General features: G+C 45.1%; 1 protein-coding gene across 1 annotated transcript in view; it reads left to right on the top strand.

The window, feature by feature from the left end:
- Positions 1–27,834, top strand: part of DZANK1 (double zinc ribbon and ankyrin repeat domains 1) — a 1,028,117-nt gene that overhangs the window by 437,502 nt on the left and 562,781 nt on the right. The window contains exon 11 of the mRNA XM_085611767.1: positions 850–972. Coding sequence (XP_085467893.1) covers positions 850–972 — 123 coding nt within the window. The remainder of the gene's footprint in view (positions 1–849; positions 973–27,834) is intronic.

Here is a 27,834-nt window from a genome sequence, read left to right as displayed (position 1 = left end):
TTGGTCAGACTGAGCGGAACACCACACAAAATCGTATCTAATTGGCACATACTTTATCGAATACTCTGGAGATGTTCTAAGGTTGTGACTGAATGTTGATGTAGTTCTGGTAGCTAATCGGATATAGTAATCTAAGAGTTGCAGCACGTCCCTGCTGTATGCAGTGTGATAATCTTACTAAAATAATATTTGTAAAAAATGCCACAGATTTTCAAGGCCTGAGGGGGTTACATTTTTTCTACTTCACCTGAGGGATACATGGGGTTAATGTGAATACAGAACTGAGGGCATGAACTCTGGTATAGTAGTGGAAGACTCACTTATTTGATGAACCCATAGCACAGGATGTGTAAGTATTTTAAATATGCAGTTTATGGATTTCATTTGATGGTTTAATGTTAAGGGAAGTCATAAAGCCATTTTATTAGCCTGTTTATGTTTTTTTGGATAACAAAAGTTTCTCCACCTAGAGCATAATGGTCAGTGAGGATTTACTTTTGAACTTCAAGTCTAATTTTAAAACTTTGTAAGCATTTGTACTGATATTTATTCTTCCAAAAGACAGATTTGCGATGTGGTATCTGCACCCTATGCAAGAGAATTTACACCCTGTGGGCGCTTTTCTTCCTTTATGAAATAGTCATTCAAATTAAGTTCTAAGAGATCATATTCTTCTTTCAATTCAATGATGCTTGAAAAGGTAATTAATGATCAACACATTCTTTGGAGCTTTGGAAATGTTGCTTAAGACTATGATGCATTATCAGTGTCTACATTTAAATCTATATCATTTTATATAAAGCATTTATTATCCACTGATTCATGTTATATCTGCATTTGTTTCCCCAGCCTATATTCAGTGGAGAATCTGCCCCACCTGTCCCAAACCAGCTAGGAAAAATGCAGTCTTGTTCTAAATGCGGCCGTGTCAACCATTCTGATGCTCGTTTTTGTGACTGGTGCGGAGCTAAGGTAGGTGTTTTAGGTGTCAGTGAAAAATGTATTGACATTCGTAAGAGAAATAACCTAGATTGAGTGCTGATTTGTTGGTCATACAAAAGATGCAATCTTGCAGTGATGGATTCCTAATTAGTTATCTTGTGACATCTGATGAGGACCATCTATAGAGATTACCCTACTACGAGTCATCAGAACAAAAAAGTGAGGGATGTAACCTGGTATATGCCTTGAACACTATGAATCCTAAACGTCATTGCATGGACTGGTCAAACGTTATACACCTTTGAACGGAGAAAATGATCATGAACATAACCGTATTGATCATCACCCAAGAAAGATCCACCATCTGTTTAAAATAAATTAGCACCTCTACCATTACTATTTGTGATTGATGATTTCATCAAATAATAGTGTTCACATCCCTAATATGACTCCTAAATGCTTGCTTCATCCTCACTTCCTCTTTTTCAACCAAAGGAATGCAGCCTTTGTCCCTGTAGATGGAAATGATTCATTATTTTCACACCTACCAACATTGCATCAGGCTAAACACACATTCCTGTGAGTGGTTTCTGTTCCCCAAGCATGTAGGTGGCACTGTACTTGATGAAATAATAGCCTTTGCTCTTAATTGCCAAGACTGTCACCTTTCTTCCCTTATTTTCCCCCTACATTGTGTACAGTTGCTGATTTCTCAATCCACCAATGTGAAGACCATATGACCCCCTGACCTCTTATTTTTTTTTTGTAGAACTTAAAATTACTTGAGTTCATCCTAAAACCCATGGTGTATGAAAAACTATAGCTTACAGCCCATTCGGAAGGAGCCTTGTATCATGCCCTGTGGTGCTGCCTCCCGTCAAGTTCCTCTTTTTAGTCTGTGATGAAATGCATGGGAACCCCACATGCCTCACTCTAATTTTTAGGTCTTGCCTAGCGTTGCAGCGCGCATGCGCTGCTCGCTCTGCGAGACATATTGTGGTAGAGGAGATTTCAGAAGGGGACTTGAAGCCCCACCCATCATTTTCATTGGCTGGCGTCATCGTTTATGCTAAAGGGTGGCCTCTGATTGAAAATGAGGCTTCTTTGTTACCAGCTTGTCTCCTTTTGGGATGGCCCATCGGACCGGATCGTTTGCTTAACGGCTGTCATGAGGGTATTTCTTATCTAAAGGAGACGTGTAGTGATGGATCATGTTTCTGAAGTCTGTTTTTTTTCCTTTAAATGTGATTATGTCTGCCAGTGACAACATTACAAAACAGCACTGCGCGCAATTTACACCGAAATAAAACGTTCACGCTACTGTATTTTTCCTCACCCTTAATCTAATGTTTAGTTTAAACAGATTTCTGTGCTGATGTACATAGACATCTCCCGCTCTGTCTCCAGAGCACACTTGTGCTCCATCTCCCCCCTCTGCCAGCTGCCGAGGCACCCTTCAACTCTTCAACCAGTCACTGCTCAACACCAGAGTCCAGCCTTCCTTTGTTGTTTATTGAGGTCTCAAGATGCCCCTTCACGCCCAAGGGGATCCTTTCGCTTGGCCTTGCTGTAGTGATGTGCTAACAGTAAAAAGGCATGAGATCACCATCACTGAAGATATAGGTGGGAGATCACTATCACTGCAGATATTGGTGTGAGATCACCATCACTGCAGATATTGGTGTGAGATCACCATCACTGCAGATATAGGTGTGAGATCACCATTCCTTCAGATACAGGTGTGAGATCACTATCATTGCAGATATAGTGTGAGATCTCTATCACTGTAGATATTGGTGAGAGATCACCATCACTGCAGATATTGGTGTGAGATCACTATCACTGCAGATATAGGTATGAGATCACTATCACTGCAGATATTGTTGTGAGATCACTATCACTGTAGATATAGGTGTGAGATCAATATCACTGCAGAGATAGGTGTGAGATCACTATCACTGCAGATATAGGTGTGAGATCACCATTACTTCAGATATAGGTGTGAGATTACTATCACTGCAGATATAGGTGTGAGATCACTATCACTGCAGATATAGGTGTGAGATCAACATCACTGCAGATATAGGTATGAGATCACTATCGCTGCAGACATATAGAATACCTACGCGTTCGGTATATGAGAGTTTAAGCTATTGGCATTGTAAATGGCAATGCCTTTTATTTATGTTTTAAAAACGAAAACAAAAATAAAAGGCATTGTCATTTACAATGTCAATAGCTCAAACTGGTTTAAATGCGGGACCTATTGCATTGCAAATGCTTGTTTCTTTTGTCAGTTTTCTAGTCCTTTGGAGCCTGGTTTCCAAGTTATGTTTTGAACGTTCCTTATACATCAATCACAAGTCATCGTGGCCACATCTTTAGTTGACTTTCTCTTTCCCCTTCCGTTCTGCAGGAATCTAAAATTAAATACCGGGAGGTCTAATGTGGGTCACGTGGGCCTCCACTTACCCATTGAGCCATAAAAGATTAATTTGCTAATTCTTGTAGGCCCATCATGGTTTGCAAATATCCACCGTTTCTCTACATATAAGTCTAATCTTTAAAAGTGCACGTAGAAAGAAGTGAGGTATTTCTTTGGAGCAAGACACCTGAGGTCAAGAAAGTTTGTTCTGGCATTTCAATGCAGTAGCTTATCTTACAAGGTCTCCTTGTTTGATTCTCGTAAGGTTGAAACCCACAGATGTATCTGGTGATGATTCAATTATAGTACATTGTGTATTTCCAAAGTAGCTCCAGTCAAATATACTTTAATGTTGGAGTATGATACTTTAATGTTAGAGTATTATGGTTATTCTTTTGTTCAGCTCCTGCTGTGTCTCCAGGAGAGACTACTGAAAATGTGAAACTCCCTAAGAGGCAGTCAAAGCTTGTTTGCTAACAAAAAGGCTAATACAACCTTACCGTCCTTCCCAATCCCTGAGGTCTTGTGATTCAGTATTGGCAATGGTACCAAGGATTAACAGTCATGCGCTTTATGAATCATCATCAACATCTCCACATAGTTTTGAAGTTGAGGCCAACAATTGGTGTCAATGTTGATAGTAATTCTTTTTCAGCTATCTCATCAATCATTTCCACCTCACCCTGGTCACCCATTCTGGTACTTATTTCCAACATGGGGGTTGAAACACCTGCGGACCAATATTCCTTTGTGTATGCTTTTCATGCTGGAAAATCTAATTATGATTTTTTGTTTGGAATGCCATTTCATGAGCTTGGTCATACTTATATTCTTAACCATTTATGCAATATGGGAATGTTACTTAATAGCTCCGTGGAGAGACTCTGAAGAGGAGGTTAGAGATTTAATACACTAGGCCGTGGGCACTTACTCTTACAGTGAGACAATAAGTAGTGTGGCCAAGGATCCTCTTTGGAATTGAGTACTTCCTGCTTACCCCTAACACTTTGAGTGCAGGACGTTTTCCATAGCCTTGTCTTTGGTGGGGGCAGACTGCTCCTATAATTGGTAATGGAATGTCATTTCGAATGATTTTGAATGTTTTTTGATTTTTTTTAAAAACCACTTCAAGTTGAATGGTTAGAAACGTTGACTCATTTTGTCTCAGGCATATTGCTCCCTGTGGCTACAGAATCATCACATAACCTTTTTTCAGAGGCTTAGAAAAAATAAGATATTTTTGACATTTTATTGTCAGTTGCCACATCAGAGTAGTCAACTTCGTGGTATGCCACCCCTGCCAAGAGCAATTAACATACAGGAGTCTTGTAAAAAGGTACACTTTCCCTGAATGACAATTTCCTTGACATGTGCATGTTGGCGCAGCAGCTTCCAAATTCTGCACTTGCCTCTTTTAGTTTATGTGTAATGCTATAAGGCCAGAGAACAACCCAAGAAATGTATTCTCACCAATCCGAATTGTATCGATGGTATCTTTAATCTTTTGAGACAGAGTTTAGTCTGTGATTGCGTTTTGCTTGAGCCCTTCAATGGGGGAGTGAGAGGATATAAAGAACCTTAAGTGTGACCTCCTGAAATCATGTATCAAAATTGAAAAGTACTATGATCCTGCTCTGTCCACTTAGACTTCTAAGGCTCACAGGGACTTTGAATTGCAGTGATGTTATAACTGGATTATCTAATCATTCCTAAAAACTCAGGGCCTTCACACACATTGGGCGTCATGCTTCATCATCTGCCTGCTGGCCCTGCCTTAGACCTAGACCCAACCACATGCAACTCATTGAAGCAGGGTCAAGACTGATTTGCATATGACTGTGTTCAATCTAAGGTGCCATGGTGGGCAAAAGAACCATGAAGGTGATTAGGATAGCGGGTGAACTTATTTCAGGCCGCCACCCTATGAGGCAACGGGAACGCCCGCCTTGCTGTCGGCGGTTGCCTCAACCTGATTAGAATGCAACCGCCTCCAAGGCGGACGTACTGTCTATCTCTTGTATTGCGGCGGGTGCTGCTTGCTGCAGCCCACACTGCAGTACAAAAAATAGACAGGAAACATATCCCTGCACTACCTGGCAGGCACCATGTGGTGCCTGACACATGGTGCAGGAATATGAAGGGGGGCGGCATAGGTGCTCCCAAACGCTCAATATCAAGGGCCAGGCAGCCCTTTACATGTCCCCAATGTCCCTTTCCGCCAGACTTTCTATGGCGGATGAACTGCCATGTAGTGGCTGGCGGGGAGGGACATCGTAATCCCTACAGCGGATTACGAGGCCCTCCGCTGCACCGGTGGGCTCAAGCGGCCTGTTGGATGTGTGGAGGTCGGTGTTTCCAACTACCATCACACGCCTCCTATTTTAATATGGAGGGCCGGAAACTTGTCTACAAAGGCGGTGGGGCCGCCACCGACGGGCTGTCAGTGGCGGTCTCACCGCCATTGTAATCAGCCCCTATGTGATGGAATGCTAATCGCGAGCCATTTCCAGTGGTTAGACTTATTGTAAGCATTCCTCTCATCATCATTTGTGTTCTTGATGTAACGCAGTATGTGGCAAGGGTATTCTCTGACATGGGTCCTGTGCTCACTGTACCACTGAAGCCAAGCTCCACCTGGCTGAATAGCCCCAATCAGGGCAAACAGGTCTTGGGTTGCTTGTGTTCCAGCTCAGGGAGGTCCATACTGAGATGTCATGGTGGCCAAAACAATGCTACCCCGAGCATTTGCCATCGGTTAGACTTGTTGCAAGCATTCCTCGAACCTTTTATGTATTTGATATAAACCCCTAAATGGCCAAGGGTGTGCTCAGTTGTGGATCCTGTGCTCACTGTGACACGTTACACCCATCTTCTGGCCTAGCAGTCCTGGCTAATTGTTCCTATTGTAGCAGGGTCAAGAGTGATTCACTAATGACTGGGTCCAAACTGAGGTGGCATGGTGGTCAAAAGAATGATGGGTTGGAGTCCTACCCCGAGTGATTGCCAGGGGTTAGACTTACTGCAAGCATTTCTCCCCCTCAACCTTTTGTGTATTTGATTTAGTCATAGCTTGAACAGCCTTAGCAGTATTTGTATCTGTTCTATGGTTGTCACAGATATGAGTCCACCAAGAAGAAAGCAATAAAGTCAAAGAATCGCTCCATGATGCTGTAATTTATCTAAAAGGTATAGCTGGAAAAAGATATTAAAATGTCACACATATATAATGTTTAGACTTAGTAAGAACAATTGAGCCAAGAAAAACATTGTTTTTTTTTTGTTGTTTTTTTTTTTTTGAAAACCTTTATTGACAGTTCAATAAGAACAAGTATGGGCCTACAACCCCCCAGGGCCGGCCGCTAAGCAATCAGAGCAATAACGACAAGTATAAACATAGGCAGCACTTCGGGGAGCAAAATCGTGCTGCTAATACTGTGAACAGCGGAAGTAGGGCACCAGGAGAAAGAAGTTTTCATTTTATGATGAAACAAAGCAGGAGGATCAGGTGACAAGCAATTTTAAAACAACGATCACGGATATGCAGAGTAATGAACGTTAGCGATTTACAGCAATCTATTCGGTCAATGGCGCAAACACAAGAACATCAGGATGGGGAAAAACATAGTATACAGTTGCGCCCGCAGTCCCCCGCCAGAACTCCCCAAGAACACCCCGGAAGTTGTGAACACATGGAACGGCAACGAGGCATAGCAAAAGGAGGTGTATCACGCTGATCCCAGAAAAAGAAAAACAAAAAGAATCAGAGAAGAAAAAGGAGGCCATGGAAAAAAGATGAAAGAATACAGAATCCCCTCCCCCAACCCCCCACCCTGCACCTCTGCAGATGAGTACGGCCCCCCCCCCAGCAGTGTGCCTGTCGACCTGGAACCAGACCCGAAATGTAGGAGAATAGGGAAAAAGAAGTAGGAAAGGACCCCCACCAGACGGGGGGGTAGAGAAAGTATTTATAAACTGGAGGAGGGCCTTCATAACAGACCCCCGGCTTCTCCCTCCCGCACGGTAAGGTTCCCCTAAAGTGAACAAGGAACAGCACAAAAACAATCTTCTCAAACCACGATGGGGAGCATTATGCACCTATTGTGCCAGTAGCCATGTCAGGAGAGCACACCACCCCAAGCCCGCCCGTCCACGAGGCGACCATCCCCGAGGGGCCAGCCTCATCCCTGACCACTCTGTGGAATTCTGCCCATGCCAACCCCTCGACCCAGCACCATACCCAATGTTCCTAGGCAGAGGAATGTCCAACAACGACAGAGAAGCGACGCACACAGGCGGGGTGGAAGTCTCTGAGCATCAACACAGTCCGCCGCGTGAGGAAACAGGCTTCCCAGTGCTGCCCCAGGATCTGCACTGCACGCAAGGTTCAGGAAGGCAGAAGCAGCCAAAGCAGACATTAGTTGCTGGAGTTGTCTCTGGGTCGCAGGAGGGCATGCACGGGATGAGGCCACCACATCCCACTCAGGTCCAACGCCTCCGGGACAGATCAGGCCCTCAGAAGGTCGAACACACTGTAGCACACTGGCCGGGGCGTCCAGTCGTGTACTGACCTCAGGGGTGGCCGCCACAGCGTCCTCCTGCGCGCAGTGTGGGTAGACTCTGTGTTCGTGCGGACAGGCGGGCCGCCACTGCCCCAACTCCGACGCCACACCATCGAGCTTACTCCCCAAGATCACGAACCCATGAACCAAGGAGGAGTGAAGAGTACCAAGAGCCTCGAGGAGGTCGCCGTACCCCAGCTCAGCTCTCTGTGATCTCGCCGCCACACTCCCAAAAATCGTACGCTCACAGGCCCGCTGCGGCCCAGCGGACAGGATGGTAGGCTTCATCGACCCAAGATGGCCGCCAAGTATGCCCGACCCTCACCGGGGCCGGGACCCCGGGACAAGCGTCGCGATGTCCACGTCGCGGGTGACCGGGTTCCGGGGGCAGGCAAAAAACTATCCGTGGTCACGGGCAACAGTCGTCCCCACCACGGACCCGCTCCCGTAGAAATCCGGGGGCGGCCCGCAATGATCGGGGCAGGATACGGACGGCGGCCGGGCAGCTCACCAGCAAGGCAGGGGCAGTCACCGGAGGATCTAAGATTTGCACCCCCGGTCATGCACTCGGTCAGCTACACTGGGCAGTAGAAGTGACCACGCTGAAAAGTAGGCCGAGTTTGGCACCGCTCCGGTGGGCCGACTCCACCCAGTCTCCACCGGCCGCTGTTGTCGCACTGCCACCCGGCCACGGCGTCCACTCGATGTCCCGGCTCCAGGGCCGCACAGGCCGCAAAGTTCAGATGCAGTTTTCTCCGGCGATAGCACGGCTAGAAACCTCGGAGTCACACAGTCGGGAGCCCCTCTCCATCAGAAACACGACCACGTAGCACAGGTTAAGGATCTCAGGCAGGATATCCGTGCGGGATGCGGAGGTTCACGGAGCCGGGAGTCTACGCTGCCGTCCCGGTCGCCATCTTGGCTCCTCCCCCAAGAAAAACATTGTTAAAGTTAAAGGTAATTACACCTTAAATATTTGTAAACAGCCCAGATGAGTTCCCATTAGTGCTAAACATTGGTACATTGAAATAACATGTGAAATAAAGTACTAGGTTATTTTGCACAAAACCAATATAAATCAGAAGCATCGGAATCAAAAATTGAAATTTGAGTAGGAGTAATCAACAGCCTGATAAAAAATTAAAAATGGCGACTGTGTAATGGCTGCAGTCCTAAAAAGTATGGAAACGTTTTTTTCCAAATTATTGTCTCTATGTATCTTTGTCAAAACTTAGCTATGAATCAGTTTCCCCAATAAAGTGCTTCAGCAGACATAGATTCATTAAAATTAGGCTCATGTGATAATTTATAAATAGTTGCAGCTTTAGGAATATTGCGAATAGAAATTGGTTTGTGAAAACAATCTTGTGGTGGGATAATTAGAGTGTGACAATTGACTGTGTTGTTGGAACTATCAGTAGAGAAAGCTTTACACAACAACCTATTATTCATAACAAATTAATTTGGTAAATTGTATTTGGTTTGAAGTGTCAAAAAGTAATACAGAAACTGCATTGCAGTTGTGATTAATACAAATTATAATTTTATCGTTTCAGTGTTTCCAAGAGAAGGACCTATTTTTACTTTTTTAATACATACGGTACCATAATAATGAGGAAAAACATTGATATTAAGTACAATCAGAAAACGTAAATTAGTGACAATTTTATGAGTGAATTTTAAACACGCAATTATTGAGGATATTGACATTCGACATATGAAGAGATTCATTAACAGAAAAGTTATCCCGGAAGATTTCTGTATCCAAACCCATAATGGAGTGGAAGAGACAAATGCCTGTCTAACAATGAATGAGGTGTGATTTAATTTGAAATCAGAGAATCACACACCACCTTCAATTTTAGAATGTTTAAGTTTAGATAAAGCTGTACGTGGAGTTTTATTTTTACAGAGAAACTTTGAGCATATGGTATCTAATTTTTGAAAAATGGATACAAGAACCTTTAACGGCATCATGCCGTTACAACAAAAACTAAATATGAGGTACTACCTTAATTTTTTTATAGTATCTAGGCGGCCCCACCGTGCTAGATACAAAGGAGACCAGGATGTAAATAATGAGTTAGTCTTGAGTTTGAGGGAAGAAATATTATGTTCTGTAATCTGTTTAGGGTTAGCAGCAAAACAAGTGCCGAGATATTTAATTGTAGAAGGATTTTTCAAAGAATTAGTATTTTGAAACATATCACTTGTACAAAAATATTTTATGATACTTCAGTTTTGTTTAAATTTCATTTGTAGCCTGAACATTTTGGTATATGGATTAAATTATTCTAAAAAACCATTCACAGAGCAGGAGGGTTTAGACATTTATATATATAAATATAAACACATCCTGTGATAGCATAGTATTTCATGTAACACCAGATAGTAACGTCTTTTCGTTAAAGTGTCTTATTCGTTCTAAAAATGTCTTTTCGTTAATGTGTCTTATTCATTCTAAATATAGATCTAAACAGACAACTGGAAACCTTGCCTTGCGCCCTGCTTTAGATTAAAAAAGGACATAAATATTAGTTAACAAAAATACTAGCCCCATTAAAGGAATATAATAATCAAATAGAGATTAGAAAATGTGGGTCAAGCCATACCATTAAAGTGAAGTGATCTAAACAATCTAAAAATAAATGCCAGTTGATACTGCCTAAGCTTTTTCAGCATCCAACAAATGGGCAGCAATTGGAACTGTGATGTGTGGACACCAATTAAATCATGGTTGAAAAAACCCAAGCATTATCTGATGCAAGTTTGTTCTTGATAAAAAGCAGTTTGGTCAGTTTTGACTAGATAGCGTGGCTAATTGGGCTATATATATTTTACATTTGTAATTTATCAAAGAGATAGGAAGATCATTTTTACAATACGCAGAATCTTTATTCGGTTAATGCTTGAAACAATGAGGTTTGTGGATTAATTTCCTGTAAAAGAGAGTTATACAACTCTGCCAATATAGGATTAAACAAATCAGAAATTGTAGCAATTAATTCAATTGACAATCCATCGAGACCTGGAGCTTTAGCTCATTTTAAGGCTTTAATGTTTTTCAGAATTTCATGAGTCTTTATATATTTCCCTAGAGTATTATAATTGGAACCCAGTAATTAAGGGTTAAGGACGATAGATAAAATCTCATTAAGGATCTGATTTTAAAGGATTAATTCCTTCTGTGTGCAAAAATTTATACCATTTTTCAAAGGAAGTAAAATTGTCAGCATTGGGGAACGATATTGAAATTTTATTAATAATTGCTAGCTATTCAGGCTCAGTTTTAATTTTTAAATAATTATTCAGCATTATACCAGCTTTGTGTTTTCTATCATGATTTTTAGATTTTTTTATTGTATAATCTTTATTGAGAATAAAGCACATTACATAATATGCATTCAATTACATTGTTTAAGCAGGGGTGCGTATATAAGCCATTTGAACTATATCAAGGCATGCGGAGTGTAAGGAACTCAACCATAAACTGGGCGCAGAGGCAACACAAGATTGGCATATGCAGTATTCACGACATAGCATCAACATAAAGACTGTGTCAACAGCTGTCATCATTAATCTATTAGTTCCCAGCTGGAGTGGTCAGTGGATTTGTCAGCCTCATCTATCTGTCGGAGATGGACCACCAGGGGGGCCCAGATGTCATGTGGCCTGCTTGCTAGGAGCATTAAGTTCCAGTACTCGCTCAGGTGTGACTGGCAGTGCGCTGCGTCCGCTAGCTAATTTTTTGTAACTGGTGCCAGTTTTTGGCCATCATTTTAAGAGTTTGAGTGCAATAGGATATTACAAGCTTCAAATGTTGCAATTTTATTCAAACTTATTTTTAGCCTTTACTAATTAAATGAAAACAGATTTTGTTTTATCAGAATAATACTGATGTTATAAAGTTTTGATCTTAGGATGGTGGGACATGCTTAGCTTTTTTTTTTCCTTAGTCCTTAGGGCTTCAAAAGGTATAAAAAAGTCACACACGGTGGATTTGTAAGCATCCCAATTATTAGTAATGTAGGTTGCAGAAACATTATTAAAACACAAACATTCATCAGAAAAGCATTTAGAATTCGTGATAAAATATTTGCAAGATAAGAGAAATTTATTAAAATGCCATCAGCTGGATTTAGGCGTATACAAAAGGGCATACAACTAAAAATAACTGTTGCATGATCAGAAAAAAAAAAATGTTGCCCATGTGTGAAAATTGCAAATAATGTATGAGTGAGCTTGAAACAAAAATGTAATCTATCCTGGGCAGAGATCCATGAGGTGAGGAGATAATTTTGATTACATGAATACCATAAGTCAAGTAAGGAATCTGATGCGAAAGTTGCTCTAAAGGCTTATGTGATTTATCAGGCTTAAATTTGAATTGTGATTCACGATTTAAAATGAGTTTATATTTCACTGAAGTCACCTCAAAATTAATAATATGATTGGGAAGGGTACATATTTAATATTAATATTTTTCCAAAATGAGGGGTCAGATTTTACTGGACCATACACATTAAAAAAAAGAAAGAATAACCTTGTCTATTTTTACTTTAATCCAAACCTATCGGCCTTCATCATCACGTTCTTGAGAAATTATGTAAGGTTTTAAATACTTATGAAGTAAAATAGCTACTGTACATTTTTTCGCAATAGCTGGAGAGTAAACATCATTACTCCAGTATTGGAACTTTCATAGATTTCGATGCTTTTTCCCCGTCGTCGAGATGGGAGTCCCCGGTATATATAAAAAATAGCAATACAAATCATTACAAATCAGAAACTAGGCATAGGTCCATTCTAGTTTTGTAACAAATCCACCTCTTTTTGTAAAAGAGACCAAATAAAATCAACAGCCAATCAGATCAGCCTCACCCTCTAGAACACTCATGAGAGAACCTCAGACCATCAGATTTTCTACCGCACGTTGTGCTAGGGAGTCTACACTGAGCTCTGCTCAGTTTTTTCCTTGTTACCTTTACTCCTAGAGTTTTTTAAACATCTTTTCTTCAACAGTTTCTTCAGCTTCGTGTCAACATGTCTGAGAAAGAGCAAAAAAGGCCTTTTTGGAGCTTGTGCCACCTGCTCAAAAAAGAGGCTTTACGTGGATGACACTCACTAGGACTGCATCTATTGCCTGTATCCAGATCACAAGGCCAAAGGTTGCAATGTTTGCCGTACTTTTTCCACCAAAACTTTGAGAGACCGTGAGGGACGTCTCTTGACCTGGCTCCAAAAGCTTAAGTCCAGGAGGGATCCAATATCCAGTGACGATAGTGATGAGGCCTCATCAGCTTTGTCTTCCAGGAGATCTCTAAAAAGGGCAAGATCTGACCCCTCTTCTTCTGAAGACCGTCCTGGGAAAGCCTCGAAAAAGACCTCTTATAGGTCTGACAGACAAAGTTCAAGCAAGTCTCCTCACTCAGGTGTAAAGGAGAGGGAAGGACTTTCTACAGGAAAGATTACAGTGAGGAAGTCGAGCTATGTTCCTCCATCTTCTCCTCCTGACAGAAAAAAGGACTTCAAAAACCCTCCTCTGATCCTTCTGAGGGAAAACATGCTAAGAAAATTCCACCATCGACGACGCTGTCGACGAAGAAACTATCATCGTCTTCATCGACGTGAAGCGAAAAGGTACAGTCTCCTCAGTCTTCTCTGACTCCGACGACGGGATCGTCGACGAGAGTTTCCTTACCTTCATCGTCCACGCTACAGCATTCATCGCCAACGGCAGTGATGATTGATGCGGGGTCAACAGTGACGGCGAAGGTGTCCGCGGTGTTGTCAACGACTATGAGAATGACGACGGCCAGGGTGACAACGGCTACTACAGCGACGACGATGGCAACGCCGTCGACAGAAATTACGACGGTAACGGCGACGGTACCGACGATGGTGACAACTACATCATCGACGACACCGTAGACGACCTCGAGGGGAGACATTTTTGAGGTAATCATCAGGAAATGTTGCATTGCTCCTGAGCTCACTTCCCCCAGTAAAATGACACCTATGCTGCCTACTCACCTCCTAGAGGAGGAGGATTCTGAGGATGAAGGTCCATATGGGTTCGCACATAGCCCTTCTGAGCTGCACGTTAAGTGCCAGGACCTAGATTCAGAAGATGGATATGGGGAAGCGCAGGAATATGATCCTCCCCAGGACTATTATGGAGGTTATCAGGAGGAGATGGTCTGTATGCCATTCTCCTTCGATTTCGGACTTACAGTTCATGCTCTCCGACTATAAAAAGAGATTTCCAATGCCATATCCGGCTCAAGAGCATGTTTCAGGTCCAGCTGTTCCACCTGCAGGGCCTTCCATCCCTGGGCTGCCACCACTACAATTGATAGTGGATCCACCACCGACGACTCCACTTGTCCAGGATGATACCTAGGATGACGACCAGGAAAACACAGTTCCCCAGGATCCAGACAGGGAATGGCATGATTATATTATTCCTACTCCTGCTTCACCTTCACCGGTGCCAGTGGATTCTCCACCTGGGGACACAGTGGTTTCCATAATTTGCAGGAGAGGGCAGCTAAAAGATTCGATCTACCTATGCCGTCGGTGTAGTCTGAATGCTTCTTATATGACTTTAAGGAACCCTTTAAGAAGTCTGCGAGAATGATTCCTATTGTTGGTCATGTTTGGGAAGAGGGGCCCAAAGTTATGAAGACCCCAGCTACAGTGGTCCCGGTGCTTCCTCGTTTAGAGAAAAAATTATAAAGCCCCGGAGGATAGCCCTGCTTGCCTGGTGAGTCAGCCGAAACCAGACTCAGTTATATCTCAGGCAGCGCAGAGGAAGTACTCAAACAACGCCTCCAGATAAAGAAAGTAGACACCTGGACAATGCTGGCAAAAGGTTTTCATCAATGTCAAGCTTGCTTGTCAAAGCAGATAGCGCCTTAGCCATCTTGGGGCGCTACGACCGCCAAATGTGGTGTGGCCTCCCTCCCTACCTAGACCAGCTGCCTGAAGACAGCAGGGCCGTCCGAAAAAGATTCTCCAGGAAGGAGAGAGGGCCTCCTCGGAAGTGATTGATTGCGCAATGGACATTGCAACAACTGCGTTCCGTTCCCTGGCTGGAGCGGCAGTCCTTCGTCGCTAAGGATGGATTCGAGCAACTTGTTTAGACCCCTTGTTTAGACCAGAGGTTCAGAACAACATTTTAGACCTTCCTTTTGATGGAGAAGCGCTCTTTGGTAAGCACATAGACGATGCGCTCCAGGACATTAAGAAAGATACAGACACAGCAAGATCATTAGGGACGCTTCAATACCGCAAGGTCCTTTTTCGTGGTGCAAGGGGCAGAGGTCTTCCCTCATACAGAGGAGGTTACCAGCAATATCGGTACTCCTCGTATACGCCTGCCTCGCAATCTTACCGCCCGCAGTATAACCAGTACAGGGTCAGTCCTCATCATATTCAAAATCGTCAAACAGAGGAAGAGCAGGACGGCAGGAGAAGGGGTCCTTTAGGCGTCAATAGCGGCCTGCTGGCTCTGTCTACTGTTCCTCCCCCTCATTTAACACCTGTGGGGGGAAGGATCTCACATTACTTCCGGGATTAGCAACGAATAACATCAGATCGTTGGGTTCTTAATATAATCCAATTTGGCCACAAGGAGTTTGTTGATCATCCTCCAACCAGGCCCCCTTGTGCCAATGTAACAAAACATCTTCGTCTCCTGCACTTAGAGGTCCAACAGATGCTACAGAAAGGGGCTATAGAGCCGGTCCCTGTCTCACAAAGAGGAGAGGGTTTCTACTCCCGGTTCTTTCTAGTTCGAAAGACTGTAGAAAAGTGACGCCCTATTCTAGATCTGAGGGAGCTCAAAATATAACTCATCAAACAGTCATTTCGAATGGTCTCCTTGCAGGACATACTACGACTTTTAAATTCAGGAGATTTCATGGCCACTTTGGACCTAGAGGACCCATATTTTCATGTTCCCATCCATCCATCCATCCCACAGAAGTTTCTTCGCTTCACAGTAGCCAAGAGCAACTTTCGATTCAGGGTCCTCCCCTGCGACCTCAGATCGGCACCAAGGATCTTTACGAAGATACTGGCTCCGGTAGCGGCTTTTCGAAGAAAACAACAGCACCAGGTTTTCCCTTACCTGGACGACTGGTTGGTAAAAGCTCCTACCAAGATTGCAGCCGTGAGGTCAGTGGCAGCTTGTACAAAGCTGTTCAAAAGTCTGGGTCTTACCCTCAACAAAAAAAAAATCTAATTTTTGTCCTTCAAAGAACGCCAAATTCCTGGGAGCCATAGTGGACACATCCCTGAACAAGGCTTTTCCGTCAGTGGAAAGACAAGCCAAACTGATGTTGATGGCCCATCTACTTCAAAAAAGAAGGTCACTTTCAGTTTGCCTCTACAAGTCCCTTCTGGGATCCATTTCGTCCTGCATTCCTGTAATTCCTCACCACAGGTTACAAATGCGTCCTCTTCAGGAACAACTGGACTTACAGTGGCGCCAAGTAGAAGGGTCTTTCAAGGATATGATAATGATCACTGTGCCAATGAAAGAAGCCGCTTCATGGTAGACTTATGAGGAGAACATTTCCCAAGGCCTCTCCTTCATGGTCACCCCAGCTCCTCAAATTATTACAACAGATGCATCTCTGGAGGGCTGGGGAGCCGTCTTTCAGGACCTCCAGATAAGTGGTCGATGGCTGCACCACCATCGTCTGTTGCACATCAATCTGCTGAAACTCAGAGCAATTAGCCTAGCCCTACAGGCTTTCCTCCCGAGGATAAAGGATTTGTTGGTTCTAATAAGAACAGACAATACTACAGCCATGCATTATATCAACAAGCAGGGCGGCATCAGGTCTCGTCTGCTGTCGGCGGAAGCCCAAGCTGTCTGGGAATGGGTGATCCTGCATGGAGTCTCACTAAAGGCGGGGCATCTCCCAGGGAATCTCAACGAGACAGCAGACACACTAAGCAGACTAAAGTCAGTCAGCCATGAATGGGAACTGGACCAGAGGACTCTGGAGGAGATTTTGTGACTATGGGGCTGACCGGCCATAGATCTCTTTGCTACACCGGAGAACAAGAAATGCTGATTCTAGGTAAGCTGACATCACCTTCCGGGATCCTCGGGGAATGCGTTTTCGATGGCATGGTCAGGCACCTTTGTTCATGCTTTTTCCCCCATTCCTCTGATCCTGAGACTGCTCAGAAAGCTAAAGATGGAACCCTGCAAAATGATCCTAATAGCACCGTCTTGGCCTCACCAGTACTGGTTCACTGAGCTTCTTCTCCTATCCTTGGAGCATCCGGTCCTTTGAAACCGATTCCATCACTGCTGACAATATCCCAGGGCCAAGTATTGCATCCGGATCCCCGATCCCTGCAATTATCAGCGTGGCTCCTGAGCACAGAGAGTTTCTCGACTTAAAGCTTTCTGCAGAATGTAGAGCCATCCTTTCTCAGGCTCAAAGTACAAACAAAACCTAGCAGATGAAGTGTAAGAGGTTTTGTCACTGGTGCCGAGAATCGGGAGTTCACCTTTTCTCTTCCTCGGCGCATGAAATCCTTCCTTACATTCTTTCCTTGGCAAAGGGGGGCCTAGCTCATTCATCTATTAAAGTTCATCTCGCGGCCATATCTCGCTTCAGTAGGACATCCTCAGGCCCTTCGCTCTGGTCAGCAAGGATAATTAAACAGTTTATGGAAGGCATTTTTTGAGCCCTCCCTCCAGTGAAGCCTCTTCCACCACTGTGGCACCTTAATCTGGTCTTGACCCAGCTCATAAAGCATCCTTTCGTACCTATACATAAAGCAAACTTTAAATTTCTCTCTTGGAAGGTGGCCCTTCTTCTAGCCTTGACATCAGCTAGAAGGGTCAGTAAATTGCAGGCACTCATTATTCAGTAGCCTTTTCTTCAATTTAAGAAGGAAATGGTACTACTCCGTACCAACCCAAAGTTCAATCCAAAGGTACCTTTGGATTTTCACTTAAATAAACCTGTGATACTTAGAACTTTTTTCCCTCAACCTACGACTCCGACTGAGAGTCACTGGACATTTGGCGTTGCCTGAAGTTCTATCTTCAGAGGACTAAGGACTTTAGAAAGTCACCTCAGCTCTTCGTAGTTTACAGCGCCCCTCGTAAAGGATTCCCCCTTTCCAAACAGGGGATTGCACGTTGGATTTTCAGCTCCATCCAATATTGTCATCAAGCAGCTGGTAAGCCCCTGGAAGGGAAAGTCTGTGCTCACTCCACGAGGGTGATCTCTTCTACTACTGCCCTCTTTGCTGGGTACCTTACCGGGACATCTGCAGAGCAGCGACCTGGAAGAGTACCCATACCTTCACAAGGCATTTCTGCTTGCATTCTTCGATGCGCAGCGACACTGCAGTGGGTCAAGCAGTCCTGAGGAACCTCTTACAATAAGTGGTGAGCTTTCCCTCTCATCCCTCCTTCCTTTTCCCTCATTACTTCTTCGCACATTCTTTGATACAATTGATTGCTTCTAGTTATTTCTGTATGCTTATATGGGCATTTGATTTGCATTTGAATTCTGGTGATATTATTTCACTGTTAATTATTCTATTTCTTTTCCTTTCTTGAATCCTAGTAATGCATTTTTTTTATCTCTGTTTCATGTAATACAGACAAAATAAAAGTGTGCTCATGACTGCTAGCTAATCTGATTCAAGCATGGGAATCTATGAAAGTTCCAATCCTGGAGTAAGAAAACAAGTTACTTACCTGTAACTTTAGTTCTCCAGTATTGGAAACTTTCATAGATTCACATGCGACTCACCCTCCTCCCCTGGGAAAAGCTCGACCTTCTGCATCTTTATATTTATCCTGTGGCACTACGGCTACGAAAATCTGACGTTCTGAGGTTCTCTCAGGAGGGTTCTAGAGGGTGAGGCTGATCTGATTAGCTGTTGATTTTATTTGGTCTCTTTTACAAAAAGAGGTGGAAATGTTACAAAAATAGAATGGGCCTAGGCCTAGTTTCTGATTTGTAATCATTTGTATTGCTATTTTTTATATATACTGGGTACTCCCATCTCGACCATGGGGAATGATTCAAGCATGTGAAACTATGAAAGTTTCCAATACTGGAGAACAAAAGTTACAGGTAAGTAACTTGTTTTCTTCCCTACCTAATATTGCTTGAGATTCTGCAGCTTTGCAATGTGTTTCTTGTAAAAAAAAGCAATTTGAGTATTTAATCAAAGATGAGACAGTACCTTTTGACACTTGACAGGAATGCCCAGACCACAAACATTTCAGGAAACTATGTTAATCGTGAGGGTAGAAGAAAAACAAAGGTATAAACCCTGATATAAACTGCAAGAATAGTAAGAAACAATAAGAGGTGACAAACAATTTAAAAAATGTGAAACAAAGAAAAGGTGGAGGCATAGAAGACCGTAAGGTTAAAAAGTGAGAATATATCTGAAAATTAAAAAGGTAGCTGGTAAGGGAGTACAAAAAATAATAAAAGTGTAAGAATGATCAGTGGATAGGAGCAGATCAAGGTACTAAACTTGAATATGAAAAAATGTAAGAAACACAACGTGTAACTGCAGCATAACAAAATGTTCAGTAAAGCATACCTAGTGTAAATTGAAATAAAAAACTCAGACTCAAGTAACATACACTGTCAGAATTCAGATGCAGTAGATGAAATATCCATATTTTCCATGGTGAAACCTTAAAAGATATTCTCTTAGGAGGATCATCAAGAGATGTGGTGCCTCTGTTGCAGATTCAGGGGTGAATAATGGCACATTGTATGTTCAGTTGTCTCAGTAAAGGTCGCTTAGGCAAAATTTCCTTTTTCCTGGTGTTGGTGGCTATTAATAGATAGATTTGTAGGACACTAAGGAACCGGAGGTGTCTTGCTGCACCCAATTTGCCAAAACTGGGCTCTCTTGCCGAGAGCACTGAGAGCCAGTGAATCATGGACAGCTGCAGAAGGAGCAGAGCTTTATATCCTCAGGGGCTTGCACTTCATGCAGGTCGAAGCCCCGCCCACATCCACTGCTCCGGACTACAGTCCAGTTGGTATACCATGGACTGTGTAAAGGTTTTTCCACAACTTTGGGTGGAATCTGAATCTGAATAAAGGCATTTCTATAGCGCACAGCTGCTCAAAAGAGTGTCCCGGTGCCCCAGAGGCCCATGGAATAGAACCCCCCCCAACCAGCTGCACTAGCAAGGAAAAGAGGGGAACACGGAAACATCAGAGAGAGGACCGAAAGCTCACAAATATTGGTTAAAGAGCAGAGTTTTAAGGCGTTTCCTGAAAGTGGCTCAATCTGTCACCTCTCTCAGTGCAGGGGGCAGCGCATTCCATGCTTTAGCACCAAGAAACCCAAATGAGGAGCCCCAAGCCCGGACACAAGAAATTCTAGGGACAGTGGCTAGGTTCATCGAGGAGGATCTCAAAGCTCTGGAAGGAACGTAGTGAGCGATCCTTCTGCACAGGTACTTAGCCCCCATTCCATGCATAGCTTTAAAGAATAGCACCATAGCTTTAAATCTGATTCTATTCTTTATCTGGAGCCAATGAAGCACTCTGAGATGGGGGGACATATGAGTCTTAGCTTTAAGCCTGAGAATGGCGCTAGCGGCGGCATTTTGTGCCACCTGCAGACGCTTGAGAAGATATTCTGGAATACCGAGGTAGAGTATGTTCACATAGTCCAGTCTAGAAGTGATCAGTGCCTGTACTACCGATCTCCTGTGATCTAATGTCAAGCGTGGAAGGAATTTCCTCAGCATCCTGAGGATGCCAAAGCACGTTCCGGCCACAGATTGGACTTGAGCTTTCATAGATAAGTAGTCATCTATGAAAACACCCAAATTCTTTACCTTTTGTTGTGCAGCCAGAGGTAGCGACATATCTTCTGGCGGTTGGGTGCCAAAAAAGATAATTTCCGACTTTTCCGGATTCCATTTAAGCTGGTTGGATCTTAACCATGCAAACACTTTTGAGAGGCAAATTTTAATCTTGGATTCCTCTAAACTCTTCCCTTTGTCACAGGAGAAAAGGAGCTGAGTATCGTCAGCGTATGAAATAATTTTTGCTGGGCATATCAGACAGGCCTTGGAATTCATTCCTGGTGCAAGTTTGAGATTCTTGTGTGCTCCTTCTTTCATTACATCCTGAAGAGGCCTATATTCTAAAGGCCAAAACGCGTTGACACCCTACCTCCGAAGTCTCTGGAAGGCCTGGATTGTTGAATGTACTAAACACACTGTGTGTCTTGTTAAGATCTAAAGATTTTGCTTGTAAATACACACTGAGCCCAGAGACTATCGTTCAGAGTGATTGTACAGGAATTTCATGCACAACCTCACACAAATAGATACATGGAAGATAGGAGTTTTCTCCATAAGGATGGGATTTGGTTCTATTTTGAGTTTTGTAATGTCTTGTCCTACTTTGTTAAACCTTTGTATATAGCAAAATTGTATGTTTTATGTTTAATGTATCACAATTTGCAGTAACTCTATTTTATTCTGGATTAAATATGAATACTTGAGAGATCCAATAAAAGAAAGATCTTGAAACATTCGAGCTGTGTCAATGATTAATTAATGTAATCATTAGAACTAAAAACTAAAAATATTTGTAGCGGTGGCCAGATAAGACTCATTTCACGGTCTCTCTGGCCCTACCGAACAATTGCATTAGCATAGCCCGCTCTACCACGTAGCCACTGGTCAGAAGGGCATGGACTGGGCTCCGGAGCACAGTTGGAGCCTCTGGGAGAACGGAGAGCCCCCTGGGCCTGGGTGGTGAACCCCAGAAGAGAAGAGCTGGTTGCAGCCTACCTGGATCAGAGTGTAGGAAAAGGCAACACGGCTGCCTGGGCCTTGGCGGCCGCCGGGGGCAGCCCTTGACCCCCCTGCACTGCATCTACTCTCTGCAGTGTGGAAGGTCGACAGAAGCCACAGAGAGGGAGAACGCCAGGAGAAGTGGAGGCCCACCCTGAGCGGAGCGAATGCAGCAGGGGGCCAGGGCGAGCGGAACCTGAGCCTGGCTATGCTGTGAGAGGGGAGCCGGGGCTTCCGAGACTGAAGGCGCCAGAGCCATGAGCCACACGGCTCCAGGCTGTGTACGACCGCGATGGGGGGGCGCCCGCTGCGCAGAAGACCAAGAAGGGAGTGAAAGAGCTCCCCGGAACTAACGAAGATTGTCCCTGAATTTAAAGAGGAACACCGGTGGTTGGGCCCTGTCGCCAGGCCTTGCCGCGCAGAGGAGCCAGAGCTCCCAAAGGTTACAACATCGAGGCCGTGCGCTGCGTGGCTCCAGATCGTGCATGACTACACCAGCAGCACCCCCTCCCCCCGGCACCAGCCTCACGGAAGAAACAATACTGCAGAATGTGAGTGCGGTGCGCAGGGGTGAGACCACTGGATATCCCGGGGGCCTGGGTCCCCTTGGCGCCAAGGCCCTGCTGGTACTAAAATGCACTTAAGGAGGTGGGAGAGGAGCATGGGCCCCCGGCTGTGGAACGACTGCGTGTAGGAGTGACTGGGGCCCGCAGCGCATTAACATGGCTCAGTCCTGAGGCAATTGCCACTAAAAGGAGACATCCCTGCTAACGGATGAAGGGGCTCACCGAAAAGGCCCCGTCAGACAGCACTGGCACACAGGATTCCAGGGAGTGATCTGAACACGTGGCCCGCCTGGTGACATGGCCCAGGCTCCCCTCTAGATGAGCACAGGGCCCAAAAACGACAGAGGGCCCTTCCTCATGCACTTCATGATCCAAGCGATGATGTTTGAAGGCAGCATACCCTCAGGACATAACTGATCGGTGACAACGCTTCACGAGGAATGAGACCCGAAGAGCCCATGTCCCAACACGCACTCAGAGAAACCCCCCACATCAGGCCAGCACAGTCCGGGCATGGAATAGGGGATCAACGGCGATCCAGGTACCACAACGCATAGACAGAACTGAAGCGGGGCAAATGGCGAGTGCCCAGCTGAAGAAAGAGCACTCTGTCAAGGAGATGCTGCTGAAACAGTCCTCGCAGGGAGCCACCGGGAATATGGGCCAAGACGAGGAGGGGCTTCAAGGAGGACAGGAGGGAGCCGATGCCCCAGCTACAAAAGACTTCATGACCGCGCTATTCATGTTCCTGCGTGAAGATTTACATGAATTGAAACAGCAACTCTCAGCCGACCTGAAAAACTAAAATGTGATGTGAAAGAAATAGGCGATCGTATAACGACTCTAGAAGAACACCAAACAGGAAGGGCCGAGGACCTGGAAATGATGCAACAAGAAATTATCCGGCTAAAGGAGCAAGAAGGAGAACAAGGCGGAGGACTTGGAAAATCGCTCCCACCGCAATAATGTACGCATCAGAGGAGTGCAACCAGGCGCAGGGGGAGAGGACATAAGGGCGTTTGTGCTGGCCTTCTTTCGACATGTGTTGGGCAACGACCACACAGGTGATATTCCAATTGACCGGGCACACCGGGTAGGTTTGTCTCAAAGTGGCAAGGCCCCTCCAGCGGACATTCTGGTATGCGTGCACGACTTTCAGCAGAAGGAGCTGATCATTAAAAAGGCAAGAGATGCACACCCGATACAATTCCGTGGTCACTCTCCAACATTTTTCCAAGATCTGACGGCTACCACCCTGTTCAATTGACGAGTATTTCGCCCTATCACGCTACACTTGAAAGGGAAAGTAATAGCATACTCATGAGGACACCCTTTTCGGATCATCTTCCGCTACGAGGGCAAGACCCAACAGCTACGCTCACTTCAGGAGGCTAGGGAGGTCCTGGGGATTGCCACACTCATGTCCCAGGAGGTGCAACGCAAGTCACTTGAAGGGTCGAGACACAATCAGCCCCGCTGGAAAAAAGTGGGGAAACCCTCCTCCTTCCACAAACCGGACACTGCAATTATAGTCAAAGAAAGGGAGGTGGCCATTTCCTCACTGACCACTGACCCAGTCCAATTATCCCCCAGCTGAAAGCTCAAAGAGCACATGATGGGCACAGATATGAGGCGGAGTCGGAGACAGCCCTCACTTTCCTTTGAAGGACTGCCTTGGGCCCTCACCCCTTCGAACAGTCCTACTCAGATGAACCTTTGTCTCAAGGGTTTATAGTTTTTGTTCTATCCTGATTGATGGGAGATATTATACTATTACTATGTTTTGGGATTATACTTTTCGGTGAAGCCTGCACTTGTTGTTAGATATTTGGAGGCATTGATACATACCTTCAGACCCATCCCACCCTACTCATCCTATCATGAACATACCCTACAGCTCCACGACACCGGTTATGTCCCATGGGTAAAGACCTCAAGATTATAAGCCTTAATGTACGGGGCCTCAATCATCCAGTAAAATGCTCAGCCATTCTCTCCTTGTTGAAGAATTCCGGTGGCGATATTTGTATGCTGCAAGAGACCCACCTCTTAACTAGAGACACAGCCCGCATGCGCACACGCCGATTCCCACACCAATATTGGTCCTCTAGCACTGCTAAAAAGAATGGAGGGCAAAGTAATCTCAACTCTCTATGAGGTGGAGGGATGGGTACTCGCACTTAGAATCCGGTGGGGCTCCACTTACTTCACTTTAATCAACATCTATACCCCAAACACGCAACAGGAACCCTTCATTGTTAGGACCCTTTCAGAGGGTTTAGCATCTCCCGACGCAGCGATCCTGGTGGGAGGATATTTTAATTTAGTGATGGTCAATACCAAGATCGCTCTTGCCAGAGATCGGCACAAATAGGGGCCCTCTCACCGGAGGGTACAAAGTGGTTCGAAGAAAATAGGTTGCACGACGTCTGGTGCCAACAACACCCAGCGACACGAGATTACACACACTACTCAGCTGCACACAAATCTTACGCGCATCTTGAACATTTCCTGGCCTCCACAGTGCTTCTGTCTAGGGTGAAGGAGGCAACTATAGAGCCAAGATCCCTGTCGGATCATGCACTGATCACAGTCACTGTTCAACCAGATGATGCCCAACATAAATTCATGAGATGGCGCTGAAGAGAAGGCTTGCTGCAATCCCCAAACACGGTGAAGGAGATATGCAACAAAATAGTAGAATATTTACAGCACAATGATAGGAGGACACATCCCTGGCCGCGATTTGGGAGACATTGAAATTGGTAACGAGGGGTGAATTTATGGCTGTATCATCCTCCGACAATAGAAGACACCGGGAAACTCGACAGAACAAAGAGCAGGGGGTTAGAGAGCTAGAGACTATCCATAAGCGCACAGGTGCACCAAGGGTATGGAGAGAACTGGAAAAGAAGAGGCTCCTCCTAAAACGTCTAGACTTAGATATGGCGGAATACACCCTACTCCGCCTACAACACAAATTCTTCCTCAGCAGTGACAAATGTGGGAGAGTGCTTGCTCAAAGGCTCAGAGCTAAGAAGCTGGCGGCGGCAATACCATCAATCAAGAAGCCTTCGGACGAGGAAGTACACTCGGACTCTCAGATAGTAGAAACCTTTAGACAGTTTTACCAATCTTTATATGCTGAAGATCAAGCAGAGCAGCAGGAAGCTCACGCATATCTGGGGTCAAGTAAGTTCACATGCCTCCCTGAGGTTCAGGCGAGCCAACTCGACAGCCCAATACGCAGTGAGGAAGTCAGTCAGTCAGTCAGTCATTTCGGCCATCGCTCGGCTGAAATTAAATAAAGCCCCTTGCCCCGACCGGTATCCAGCTCTGTTTTATTAAACCTTCTGTGTGGAGTTGGGGCCTCGGTTAAAGTGTCTATTCAACTCCTTTTTGGAAAGCGGTGCAGTCACCGACTCCAGGGCAGAAGCGTCAATCTCGGTGACTCTCAAATCTCATAAAGACCCCAGCACATGCGGTTCATACCACCCAATATCACTGCTTAATCTAGACGCAAAGATCTTTGCTGGGATATTAGCGGCAGGGAGGAGATAACCCTAAGAGACTCCTACACCTTATGGATAGTGTACATAGATCCCACAAAGAGGTCTTATTCCTGTCAATAGACGCGGAGAAAGCATTCGACAGAGTACAGTGGAGTTATCTTTTTTACACACTCCATTGATTTGGCTTCGATGAATGCTTTATAAAATGGGTCCGATGCATATACCAGGCCCCTCGGGCATTTGTCAGGGTGAATGGGTTGTCTTCGAAACGATTCCTAATAGCACAGGGCACGAGGCAGGGATGCCCGCTTTCGCCCCTCCTCTTTGCTCTATACATGGAGCCCCTTGCCCAACAGATTATGGACCACCCGCAGATAGGGGGGGGCTACAATTTGGGGGTGACATACACAAGTTAAGTCTCTATGCGGACAACGCAATTTTATCACTCTCGGAACCACTCACTTCCCTGCCTGCCCTCCTGAGCGAGCTAGTGGCCTTCGGGAAAGTTTCAGGATTCAAAGAAAACCTGAGAAAATCACAGGTTCTTAACCTATCTTCCCCCCAGGCGCATGAAGAGATCTTAAGGGAGAGATTCCCTCTGCAGTGGGCAAAGCAACCGATAACTTACCTGGGTATCCTCCTGGCTCCGACTCTGTCTAGGAAACTAGCTGGCGCTGAATTACTCGACGCTAGTGGAACAAACAACGAAAGCCCTGGACGGGTGGTCATGACTAAAGCTGGCCTGGTTTTGGCATATAGCAGCGGTAAAGATGATGGTGCTACCGTGGATTCTATATATCTTTCAAACACTACCTTTGGTCCCCCCACCAAAAGCTATATGCACTCTACAACTAGCTATAAACAAATTTGTTTGGGGAGGGAAGAAGGCGTTATTACCTACATCCTAAATGACGCAGTCCAAGCAGGAAGGAGGACTGGGCCTACCGTTAGTGCACAGGTATTTGTAAACCTCCCACCTTCACTATATTGTGGAGTGGAATCAACTGCTCTCCGAAAAGCACTGGCCCTTCATGGATCAGGCAGTAGCTGGAGCAAATATCTGGAGGGAGGTATATCTCCCTTGTAAACTGAGGGCCTGGGATCTCTACTCTTCCCCAGTTATGGCCACGACACTGAAAGTATGGGACACCGTGGCACAAAGGAGGGGCCTGACGACATTCCCGTCCCCGATGTCCATGATAGTGGACAACCCTGGCTTCCCACCAGGCTGCCAATCAGAGGTCTTTCAGAGATGGAGAGAAGCGGGGTATAAGAGGGTGGGTTTGTTGTTTGATCTAGAAGGCATAATCCCATATGAACAACTGAGACTAGACCAGACTATGACCTACCTAAATCCGATGACTTTCATGATTTACAACTTGGACACTGCGTCACTTCCCCGATTTATTTAGCGAAGGCTTCTTAGAAGCTCACTTCCTTCTGGAACTGGCTAGCATGCAAAAAAGATGATAAGCCTCTGATTTCAGAGCTGTACACCATGCTTGCCACTGGGAGGAAGGGGGGGGGCATACAAAGAGACAATTGCATTGGGAGGAGGAGTCGGGAAAGGTCCTGTCGGACAAAGAATGGGAGAACATCCATTACAGAGCGCACCATAAGGCATATAACACAGCGGGGGCCGAATCGGCATACAAAGTCATATCCTACTGGTACCTCACACCGGCCCACATAGACAGCTGGGACAAAAATCATACTGAGAAGTGTTGGAGGGGATGTGGCCTCTCAGGCTCTCTAGTGCATTTACTTTGGCATTGCCCAAAGCAGGGTCACTTCTGGGAGGGGGTGTTGAATGACATTGACAAGGCGTTTTATACAGAGATCCAACGCTTCCCGGCATATACACTTCTGGTGCTATCAAATGCGTTGACATTTCCCTTACGCTCACTGAAGGGTAGGCAGGTGGCACTGGCACTGCTAGTCGCACGACAAACAATCCTTGACAATGGGCAACCACGAATGTCCCAGACGACATGGC

Source organism: Triturus cristatus, chromosome 6 (assembly GCF_964204655.1).
Source record: "Triturus cristatus chromosome 6, aTriCri1.1, whole genome shotgun sequence".
In the NCBI taxonomy this organism is placed as follows: domain Eukaryota; kingdom Metazoa; phylum Chordata; class Amphibia; order Caudata; family Salamandridae; genus Triturus; species Triturus cristatus.
This window is presented reverse-complemented; position numbering and strand designations above follow the sequence as displayed.